Source organism: Macrotis lagotis, chromosome 2 (assembly GCF_037893015.1).
Source record: "Macrotis lagotis isolate mMagLag1 chromosome 2, bilby.v1.9.chrom.fasta, whole genome shotgun sequence".
Taxonomy (NCBI): Eukaryota; Metazoa; Chordata; class Mammalia; order Peramelemorphia; family Peramelidae; genus Macrotis; species Macrotis lagotis.
Genome location: NC_133659.1, coordinates 168,354,716 through 168,366,850, shown reverse-complemented (window position 1 = coordinate 168,366,850; position 12,135 = coordinate 168,354,716). Strand labels below are relative to the sequence as shown.

At 41.2% G+C, this 12,135-nt stretch overlaps 1 protein-coding gene across 9 annotated transcripts in view; it reads right to left on the bottom strand.

The window, feature by feature from the left end:
• Positions 1-7,010: 7,010 nt before the first annotated feature.
• ACACA (acetyl-CoA carboxylase alpha) overlaps positions 7,011-12,135 on the bottom strand; it is a 277,310-nt gene continuing 272,185 nt past the window's right edge. For all 9 annotated transcript variants that reach the window (XM_074223508.1, XM_074223498.1, XM_074223501.1 and 6 more), the window contains 2 exons: positions 10,309-10,445; positions 7,011-9,887 (listed from right to left, as the gene is read on the bottom strand). In XM_074223508.1, coding sequence (XP_074079609.1) covers positions 9,764-9,887; positions 10,309-10,445 — 261 coding nt within the window. In that variant the 3' untranslated portion in view covers positions 7,011-9,763. The remainder of the gene's footprint in view (positions 9,888-10,308; positions 10,446-12,135) is intronic.

Genomic DNA, 12,135 nt, shown 5'->3' with positions numbered 1-12,135 from the left:
GCTGGAGAGAGGGAAGCATTGGTATGAGCAAAAGGAATTAGATGGAACCAAGTGTAGGACCTGGATGTGGGGATGTGGTGCTAGCTAGAATATGAGTCAGTTAATAAATATTAAAAACCTTCTATGTGCTAAGAAGTACTGGGGATACAAAAGATAAGCTCTGGAGGAGCTCACAATTTAATGGAGGGAACACGTGAACAGTTTTGTACAGGATAAGCTATATTCAGAACAAATGGAAAGCAGTTAACAAAGGAAAGGCACTGACATTAAGGGAATGGCTAGGGAAGACTTTCTGTAGAAGGCCAGGTTTTTATTTGGGATTTAAAGGAAGCTAAGACATGGCAGTGAAGAGAGAGAACATTCCAGGCATAGCTGATAGACAGACAGATGGGCAGAAAATTACCAGAATTAGTAGAATTTCCTTTGAGAAACAACAAGGAAATTAATGTCACTGGATCAAATAGTATGTGGAGAGGTTGACATCTATGGGGAAGGACCCATGGAAAGACTTGAGCAAATGAGGTGATATCAGTCTGTAGAGATGTGAGGGACGGAAAAGAGAAGATAAAAAGATCTGCTAATCCAGCTAGAGAATGAGTGCTTTTGAATGAATGGGTGGCAGTCACATTTGTTGTAGAGGGTGATGACAAATTTTGGTAGAAGAATCAAGAGGAAATAATATAATTTATATATCACTTTAAAGTTTACTAGTACTTTACATGCTATCTCATTTAATAACTAATCATATACGGAAGAGAGTCAAGGGTGACCCCAAGGCTGTGAGTATGGAGGTTGGGTATCATGGTCAGAAATAGTGAGGAGAAAGAAGCTGTTTTTGGTTATGTTGAATTAGGTACTAGTTATTTGGGCAGGTACCATTAGGTACCATTTCCAACTGAAGGTAAGTGGAAACATAGGTCTAGAACCCCAGGGAAGAGAGAGAAGTTGTGGTTTAAGGACTAGATTTGGGCACCACCTTCATAAGATGATGAATAGGGGAAGCTGTGGGATTGAATAAGATCATCCAAGAGAGGGAGGTGAAAGAGGGAAGGACAGGACAGAACCTCCAGGGGATGAGGAATCAGTGAAGGAGAAGCACCAGAGTGAGGTGTCTCTGAAGCCCCAGGAGTATTCTAAAGAAGCTGGCTGGTAGGCAGTCTTAAGGGGTCCAGAGGTCCAGGAAGATGTGGAAGAAACAGCCATTGCATTCGGTGGACAGGCAGCCGGTCAGTGGTAACCTTTTAGTAGTAATGGGGTTAGACAATGTAAAGGATTAAACAAAGACTGGTCAGTGGGAAATTTAGTGTAAACAATTTTCCTTGTCTTTTTTTTTCCCCTTTAAATTTGATTTAGAGAAGTGAGAGGACAGGAGCTAGGTTAAAAGGCAGTTTTTCAGGGTTGAGGCCCCTTGAGCACAATTGATTCCACAGATTATAAAGAGCATCAGAGAGGTAAAAGGTTGAAGATTCAAGAAAGTGATGGAATAAAGTCCTGGAAAAGAGGTGGAGAAAAGTTTACTCATAACAAGGTGTTAGCTCTACCTCTGATAGAGAAGTGGAGCAGAAGAGGATGTTGCTGAGAGGTTTTAAGTAGAGGAGGGGAATTGAAGGCACACTTACTTAGATGTCTTCCGCCTTTGTGAAGGGTTGGTTTGGGGATGCAAATCAAAGACTCTAAAGGAGAGGCAAAGGTTGAAGAATAAGGAAGTTGGAGAGTGTAAAAACATGATCTCCTAGAAGGAAGAAAGCTAGAATGCTTGGCTGATGGCATTAACTAGTTGTATTACTTTAGGTATGTTACCCAACATATCTGGGTCTCAGTGTACTAATTTATGAAATGACTGGTTGGACTAGATGAGCTCCAAAGGGCCCTGACCAGATATTTCTTCACTTGTCTGAAGTCACTCACAAGAATGGTCATATCTTAAAGCTTACTATTTCCTCAAAAATGCTTCATCTCCAAAATTCAAAGCTGTGTGGTTTTTGTTGAGTTGTTCTCAGTTTTATCTCTTTTGCCATTTCCTTCTCCAGTTTATTTTACAGATGGGGAAACAGGGTTAAATGACCTGCCCAGTGTCACACAGCTTCTAAGTGTCTAAGGTCAGAACTCAGGAGGATAAGTCTTCCTGATTGCAGACCGGCACTCTGTACTATCTGTCTCTTGTAGAGGTAGAAGCAATGAATATGGAGACAGAAAATGTGGATTTGAATTCAGCTTTTTTTTTTTACTGATTAATTGCATGATCTTGGTAAGTCACGTGACTCAAAATTTGGCACTGCATTTTGTATAATGAAGGCACTGGGCTACTCAGGGCAGGGTTCTTAACCTGGAGCTCATAAAAATTTTTTTTTTAAGTTTTTTGCAGGGCAATGGGGTTAAGTGGCTTGCCCAAGGCCACACAGCAAGGTAATTAAGTGTCTGAGCTCCGATTTGAATTTAGGTCCTCCAGACTTCAGGGCTGGTGCTCTATCCAGTTTGCCACCTAGCTGCCTCCATAAACATTTCTTTAAAAATGTCATTTTCATTTAATTGCTTTCATTTGTAATTCCATATGTATTTTTTATGCATTTAAAACCATTCTTCTAAGAAGGGACCCAGAGGATTTAGCAGATTCTGCCAGAGGCCAGTATACAAAATGTGAAGAACCCTTGGTCTAGTTTTTTTCATGTCCTAAATTCTGTGAATTTTAACTCATTTTTTTTCACTTCATCCAAAGTCTTACTTCTTCAAAGTATGCCAAAACTCTCAAGATCTCAGGGCTCTCAGTCCCATCTCTGTTATCTGTTCATTATCCATTTTATCTGCCCTTGATCAATCACTTTACTAATACCATCTTATTTCTTGAATTTTCACATCTTTTTAAAAAATATTTTATTTATTTTTCCAACTCCATGCAATGAGTTTTCAACAATCATTTTTTTGGCAAGATTTGGCAAGATTACTTTTTTCTCCTTCCTCTTCCCCACCCCCCAGAAAGCAATCTAAGCTATATATGTATAAACTTGCTAAACATGCATCATCCATATGAATCATGTTGTGAAAGAAGAAACAGGATTTTCTCATTTTTGCCTTTACTTCTTCTGATTTGTTCCTGCTTTGGGGGAAGTTGCAGAACTATGGCGACCGTGCCCACTAAAATCTTAAGTTACAGGCAATCATATCCATCTCTGAGATGAGGTGAGCCTTCTCATTGCTGGGTCTAACCTCTCCTTCTGGACCTTTGGTTTCCTCTCCTGTTTCAACTGCCTCTTATTCACTCATCTTCAGTCCAGAAATTGGCTCTTATCTCTCCTCTGTTAGCAAACTCGCTCAGGTCTTTCCTACCCTAAAACAAAACAACAAAAAACAGGTTGCTTCAGCAGTCACTGACTTGCCCAATCTCTGGAGGAAGTGGAGGTTGGATTACTACTTGTCAGAGCCAGTGTTGGAAGCAAATTTCACAGCTCAAGTACTAGTTAAAAACTTGCTCATCTCTGGTGGCCCCTTTCATCTCAGAGTCCTGTGATTTGCCATGACTTCCATCCCTATCATCCTACTGAAGTGGATCCTTTGAGAGTCACCAAGGTACCTTATCCTCTCGGGCTTTTCTGTGATATGACCGTGTTGACTATCCCTTCCTTGTTACTAATATTTTCCTTCAATATCTGTGCCACCATTAGTTTTAACTTTTCTTTTGTGTTCTTCGAGTGAGTTGCCTTGATTCTTCCTAATTATCAGTGGAAAACCCCTCTCCCCATTTAACTCTTTGTCCACATCTTTTTATTCAGTTTAATTCTTTTTAGATATTTTCTCATTTGATGATCTTAGTGGAACAAATGATCCTGTCATTGGAACGTGCTATATAGACCATCTGAACGGAAAGACAACAAAGGAGTTGGAGGAATCATGTTACCAGTCTGGTACGAAGGCAGAGATATGATAAGGCCTCACTTCTCCAGGCACTTGTTGCAGCTGAAATTTTCTTGCTGCCCAAAATAGATCAGAAAACCATCCAAGGACTTGTCATAATGATGGCCAAACGAGTCTCTCTCCAGCTGATTGTCTCCATCATCATGTAGTCCCACTCAAAGTCTAATTCAGATAAATTGGTTGCTGATGTAGACAAAATGGTAAGACAGCTGTCTTAGAGAGGCTGCTGTTCTTCACACTACAGTACAATGTCCCATCTTCATACCCAGAACGTGCTCCCTTCCTACTTCTGATAAAATCTCTGAGTTTCAATAAAATCAAATGCCAGCTGCTAGTGTCTTCCTAAGGCTATCTTCCCTCTACTTTCTATCTTGTGTGTTGATTTATTATGTTGTCTTTTGTATTAGTATGGAAACTCCTCGAGGACAAGGACAGGGCTTTGATTTGCTTTGTATTCCCCACACTCAGATTAATCTAGCAGGCTTGTTGATTGATTTTCAAATGGTCAATTTTAATCCCAAGTGTTCATGCATATTACCCAGTAGTTAGTTTGGTAACTACTTCTGGCAGGACTTGTTTCTGTTCTAACCTTATATCCTTAACTCCTGTTTAGTGAAAGTATAATCAGTGAGGAGTAGGAGGCTTCATTCCCATCTTGTGGTGCAACAGGATCCAAGACTGAGAATTTCACCTTCATGGGGATGTTTCTCTTTGTTCCTCTATCTAAATGACAAGAGTGGAAAGACTCCAGGGTCTTCCTGTATGTTCATCACCCTTCATTCTGTTTATCGAGAAGCAGAGTAGAGTCCCTTCATAGAAAATCAACAAAAGATCTGGGAAACACCCCAAACCCCTGAGGTTGCTGCCTACATAAAGACATAGCTTTGTCTTCAAGACACATGGGGAAAGAGGATCCAGGGATATGGCAATTCCAAAATCCAATTTAACTCCTAAATCATTTTGCTTAATAATAGAATTATTCTTTTACATTCTAATTGTAGGTGATTTGATGACCTGGGACTTTACAGCATTCATCTGGTGTACCTTATGGATGAGAACACTCAGGCTCAGTGAGATTTTATCTAGTTACATATGGCTGAGAGTAAAATCCAAGGGTCTCGACTTGTAGCCTAGTGCTCTCTTCACCCAATTATGTTGCTTCCTTGGTCCCGTTCTGTGTATCACAGCAGCCCAGGAACTCGGCAGCAACTCAGAAGGTTGCCTACAGAAGGTCTAAGCTCTTCTGTTTTGCTTTGCAGGCCCTTCACCATCTGGCCCCATTGGACAGGACTTCCCTTCTAGAGTTTTAAGAGACAGGCAGGTCTTCTCTTTTTCTCATCTGCAACAACTATTTCAAGGTCTGCATTCAGCAGCCCCCATGTATTGAGCCCTGCTCTGCCTTTTACATACACTTCCAGCACACAGTAGAACTGTTTCCTTTTTGGATTTCCCCAGCTGTGGGTGTCCTGCCTCCCAAACTCCAGCTTACTTTATTCTCTATATACATCCTTTTCTTCCCCAAGAAAATTAATCTTTTTCATTCAGTCTGTCTGTAGCAGGCATTTGGATTCCTAACATTAGGAATGTGACTCCAGCCACACTGGTTAACATCTTAGCACCTAGAATGAATACCCTTCTTTCCTCTATACCTCCTGAAATCTACTTCCTTAAAGTTTTTCAAGTTCCATTGGAACTCTATACTCAACTTATCCTTATCATGTCTTATACTTTATACAGGAGACTGGGATTATCTTCTTTTTCTTTCTTTGTAACTATTAGAATCCTTATTCCGTGTGGTTTTAGTTAATCTATTACTATGAGGTCATCAATGGTGCTGACTACAGAAAAACAACTGTGGATGACAGGGCTAGGAAACAGATCTTCTGTTTCTATTTCCTCTTTCACTTGATACTCCCTTCCCCCAAACAATGCAATGCCACTTGAGGCCATGAAGACAATAGTTGACTATGGGTTTTAAATTCTTTTATTAAAAGAAATGTGTGAGGTAAGTGAGACTCTGCAGCAGCAGAGAGTATGGACATGCCAGGCAGCTTCCTAAAAGGAAAAGTCAATAACAGTAGTTGTGCTTGGTCTCTTCCAGACAGACTCAACATTGTCTAAGCCTTCCTTCTTCTTTTTCCATTAAGGTGACAAGGAAGGCAATGAATCTTGCTCACCAGAGTGGCCAGAGAATGGGTCCCTGTCCAGAAGCTCTCACATTCCCTCTGCAAGCTTGAAGGGCATAAATTTCTTCTTGAGCCTACTCTCCCCCCCCCTTTCCTATTCAGAGCAAATTAGACTAATCTTTTTTTTTTGTACATGACTTTTAGCACACACTTTTATTTCATTTTGAGAACAATGATTTTGGTGCCCAGTCCAACAAGCCATCCTTGGTTTTGCTTCAGATCTTTAAAAGTGTTGAGTACATACAATTAAGGTTAAGATCAGTATCAGCCACTGCCTTGACTTCCAGCATTTCTGGTAGACCATGCAGGTTTCCTCTAAGGAGCACTCTCCTTGTTTGTCCTTGCAGTAATACATGAAAAAGTACAGGATCAGGATGGATCAAGTTCCATTTTCAGTGGGTGAAAATTGAGGCAGAGTAGTACATATGTGGTCGGGTACTGGGTCTAAGGAGAACTCAGATCTTCCAATTCCCTATGCTTTTTCTACGACACTGCCTGGCAGGGAGAATTTGAAAAGTAGTTCCTAATATACAAGGGTACAATTGGCTAAAGAAACTTCTCTGTAAAATCTCCAATATCTGCCACTTGGTTCCAGTGTTAATTAGATTGACTGCATTAGAAGAACACTTCCTCCAATCTTGGGAATTAGACTTCTCAAAATAATGAACTTTTGGGGTTGAATGTTTTTTCATTCAAGTAGGCTTTTTTTTTTTTTTCAGGTACACTTATGGAATTGTATATTCAAATTCTTAAAGATGTGATAATTAAGGAGGCGTGAAGAAATTACCATCCCATCTATCTATGGTCTAGTCTACTCTGAGCTGACCTCTTTTGAAGTTACCTCCTCCTCCCAGGGGCAAGGTCAGTTAGTCATATCTAAGAGAGAAGAGGAAGTTCAATCTTAGTGGTACCTGCTTTTTTTGAGAAGTTGATTTCTTTATTCAACTCACTACAAGTTGAATTTGGACTGAAACAAGTGATCCCCTTCAAGCAAAGAGTGAGGAGAGTTTGTGTGCGGTGATCTGATCCAGACATGAAGATCTCAAGAGCACTTGGAAGGACACTTTTTAAAATACTCAGGTTTACTCTCATCCTGTGACTCTGCACTGGGTAGGTGCTTAGTACAGGTTTGTGGCTCCTTATGTGAAGGAGGGCAGCTGAGAGCTTGCTTCCAGAGGTCTGGAGCCAATGCTAGCTCTTAGTGATAGCCCTCCCAAACCCAGCACACCTCACCAGCTGAAAATGGAAGAGAGAGAAGGAAGTCTTGAAGATGGGATTGGGATAAAACACAAGCTGTGACTCAGCTAGAAATGGGGAGGTTTATTTCATCAACATGTGGGAAGGGGGAGGGCATTTGCCTGAAGCTCCTGGTTCTTTATCCCCTGAACGATTAACTGAGACAAGTCAATGTTGATTTGTGAACAAAATGAAAAGATAATATGACAATCTCAGTTCAAGCAAGACTTCAATACATTATTTCTTGCCTTCTCTTGCCTCAGTAAATTTGTATCTGCATAGTACAGTGAGAATATCTGACTTTTCATAGGCTGAAATACTTTCTGGCTATTGTCCTAATGGAAAGGTCCCATCCATGGCACTTCCCAGAGAGGGGAATTCAAGGAGATCAGCATTTGTCCTTACTTTGAACTAAGGCCCTTCTTTCTATTTGAAACTTCTACTTGAAATGGGGCAGTAATTGTGAGTGTGTGTGTGTGTGTAAATTCTATCTGGTCAAAACCCCAAAGCTGAAAGCACTTCTTGGCAGGACATGTCGGATGCCTCTGGTATTGCTTTGATCTTGCCTTTCTTGAGTTTCCCATCTTCCAGATGACAAGTTAGAACCCATTATCAGAGCTCCCTCGATTTGATTCATTTATACATTAAGGAGTGAGCCTGTGATTCGGAAAGGGGCACAAGCTTGACTGACCATTCTACAGGCTGAACTTCCAGGGAGGGCCAGAGTTTTTTCTGTTAGTCAACTATAGGGTTAAGGCTCAAAACTACAGCTTCCTATAAAGACTGCATAGCAAAAGATGTCTTAGGGCTTCCCTTGTTTGTAAACAGTGCCAGGTGCAATTAACTCTCAATGAAGAAGCAGCTGCTGCCTTGTTTCCAGGCTCCGACACCTTCTGGGATAGGGGAAGACTGGATGAATGGGGGTGATTTCATTGGAGTACACAAACAAGGTTGGAGAGTTGCGTTCTTTTCTTAAATTAGCTACTTGTGGAAAATAAATAATAGCACTTTTCTCCATCCCTCAGTTTGGCCAGGAAGGCCCCAGAAGACAGCAGCACCATAACTAAGTTGTAAATGGTATTAATTAAGGTCATGTTGGTCCTAGTTTCATTGGACAGTCACAGTCTTGCCAACACTTGAGAACTGCTCATCCCCAGTGATGGGAGCACAGCTAAGGGGATGGTCACTTTAACAGGCAGGGCACTACAGGGGTAGAAAGAACCTGCTGGTTAGTCATTTCCTTCCAGTCCTGATGGCAGAGAGATACATTAGACAAGTCAGCTAAAGTTAAGACTGAAGGAAGTGATGGTGAACGCCTGCTACTAGAAGAGCTAATCACAAGTGCATTGGAAATATGTGTCACTGTACAGGCACCAGAAAATTAACTTGCAACTATCAAAGCTCCAGGCTTAATAATAAAGGCCTTACCTTGAAGAGGACAGAGTTAGCCCCTTCTCTATGGCTTAAGCAACTAGAGTTTGTATTTAGAGACAGTAAAGGCAGGCATGTTAAATCCAATAAATGGCACTTCCACTGCAGGTTTCCCTCTGGCTATAATGATTCGTAAACAGCCCACATAATCCCCTGGCAGAAGCCCAGAGCCTCAAAAGGTGCTAGCATTGTTTCCAAAGGCAAGACTGGACAGAAGAATAAGATGAGCCAGAATCTTGGCTCAGCTGGTTTTCCTACCCTTTTTGTTCTGAAAGGATCTAGTTCAAGATCCTCTACTTCAGTGATAACCATTGCTCCATTTTCTTGACCACTACTGCCTAAGTCCCCCAAAACCTGCTTAACTTTTAAGCTCCAATGATTACTTGTAAAACAAGTGTTTTGTGCCCTTTAGCTAGGGATAAAACTATCTCTAATCCCAGGACCTAGGGTACAAATGGGTTGGGATCAACTGGCAGAGGGCTTTCTTCTTCTTTTTCCAAAACTTGCTGCTTGCACCATTGACCTTACACCCTATCCAGCCCTCCACTGTTTAACTGAGGGCACAGGCTCATAAGGCTGGAGGGTGGGGGGGGGGTGGAGATTGATCCTCTGACTGCCTAGAACTCTGCCAAGGAATGAGGAGTAGGGGAAGGCTGGTATTGGGTTGGCTAGGGAATAGTAACCTTGTTTCCATTTCAGTAAGACCTCATGGTATGAATGCGTACCCTTCATTGTCTTCTCATTTCCATGTGGCAGGAGAGGGAGGCATTCTTATCTGTGTTAAATAAAAGTTGTAGGGAATCTCTTGGGTTTTTCCCATCATGTTGCATGTAACCAGACAAAGTCCAAGGGGAAAGAAAAAGCCCCATTCATTCCAGTGCTGCATCTGTTCTCTCTACTCTCAGGGCAGTGGTCACAATTGAGTCACAAAAGGCAGCTCTGGTCCTTTTCATTGTATAGAGACAGGGGCAGAACAGGGCAGGGCAGGGCAGAAGGTCTTCCTACGTTGAAGGAGAATCCATCGTGGAGAGAATCCGAACCACTTCTGCCCTCTGAGTTGGTGATATGTGTTGGGTCATATGGATGATAGAATCCATGGCAACCTCAGGGTTGGCCTGCACCAAGCTAGAGAGGGAAGGGAGGACAAGACTGGTGAGAAGGTGGAGGACAAGACTTCTTAATAGCATCCAAGAAAAAGCTGTCACCTCAAGCAGGTTGAGAGAACAGCTACACCCCTTCTAAGGGAGGGAACAGTCAATTCCCTCAAAATCCAAAAGATGAATTTGGAGAACTGTAACTCTGAACTATCCTTACTAAATGTAGAACAAGACGGTTAAGAAGCCCCGTGGTACTGCTGTGAACTAGTGAAACAAACAGCTAGAAATCAGTTTATGGGAAATGACAAAGCCCCTCTTCTCCCCCTACCCTTTCTGTATGTTTATGTTACTGCGCCTCTTTAACAACTCATCAATTAGTGTTAGCAAACCTTTTATACCAACTAGGGAAGAAGGTTTTGTCCATTTTCTCCTGCCACTGATGGCCTTACCTTCGGATCTGCTTGAGGATGTAATCTCTTGAAATGTACTTGATGTTTTCATCAACCACTGAACGAAAACCGTCTTCCTCTGTCAGTTGCTTCTCTAGCCACTCCACCAGGTCCTTGTTGTTATCCCAGACATAGGCCTGCAGACAAATGGCTGGTTGTCAGAAAGCATGTTTCAGACCCGGCATAGGGCCCTGCTGAACTCATGCTGACTGATGGTACTGTCACAACGTGCCTGTTCCCCCTGCTACCATTCCTGAAGCTTAATTACCAATTACCTACAAGTGGATATAAAATATTACACCAAAGATCTAGGAGATTCCCTTCACAGATGCAGGAGGTAATAAACAATTAGCTCAAGTCAAAAGATGATTTACTCATTCCCCTTTCATTTCTTTTAGTAAACACAAATGATGCACATTCAAAACTCTGACTGGAACTGAACTGCCCACCACGATCACCCATGTCCATACACTTATAGCAGTGATTTACAAAGTGTTTATTCTCTGATGAGAGAAAAATGTAAAAAAAAGAAAAAACAAACCAAACCAAAAATCATGGGGCTTTTCTCTGAGGTCTCAATGGTTTGTCCTGACAAATCAACAGCCATTCATCCATATGCCTGTCCAAAGGGTAACATGACCACAGCTAAGGTGGAGTGAAGAGCTTCATTGTAGCAGGCCCTGACCTTGCTGTTGCGTGATCCTCTTTTCATCCTACTCAGGGAGTGCATCTTACTGCTGCCATCATGCAAGTCCAGCCCTTAGTGTCGAGCCCACCAACTGGTTAGATATCTAACTCCCACTTTGGTATCGATGTGAGTATCAAAAGAGGTCAAGACACCTATAGCCATGAATATCTCAACAAACTACTTCACTTTTTTTTTTCCTTTGCAAGATCATTTAGCTGGATATTTGCTAGGTAGTTGACTACATAATAATTCAGGAGTGTGTTAGAAGCCTAATAGCCTTCTCGTTGCTCTCTTCTCCTCTCATTTTCTTTACAAACCATTTAGGAATCATTTTGTTAATGGCTTCCGGAAAACCAAGTACCACCATTAGGGCTCATTCATATTTATGTCATTTTGTTTGGGTAATTAAACACAAAGCTCGTCATTTAAAGGTGCGCTATCCTTCTCGGTTATCACTAACGAAGTCAAAGTCAGAATGACAATGAGCTAAGCACTATAATTTAATAGGTGGGTGCATTTAGTGAATCTCAGTGGCTTTGAGGCTAGAGACTTGGCTGTGAGATCTCTGCTTATAAGTCATTAAATACCAGGCTATGACTTTTACTCTATGGCCATTATCAACTTCACTACCAGAGCCACACAGAAAAATTACTAGAAACTATGAGTCCTAGAGTATTTTCTAGCCATTTATTATTCTTTTCTTAAAATCTGTAATCCCTTATCTAACACTCAATCCCATCTGCAATAGCCAGGAAGTAGAGAGAGTTTAAATCAAATCTATTTTTCCAAATTTCTAAAATATCCCTCTGCCAACATTTTACACGCAGCATGTCAGACCCTAAAATCAGTGCTGTCAATTTCCTTAAATCAAAAAAAAAAAAAATCATTAAGGAAACTTTTTAGTTTTGTTTTGTTTTTACAGACACTGTCTAAAGTTCTTGAACCTTAACTGTAGTCTCATAATACAGAAAGGCCAGTCCTGAGAAGGACCCCATAATTTTTAGTTGTCACTTAACCAGATCTGAAAAATGGGGCAAGAGTTTTACCTTCTAAGAATACCAGAACTATAGATAATAGGTGTGAAATACTTGATTTTTTTTTTTTTAGAATAAGGATAATGACAGGTACTGGACCTAGGA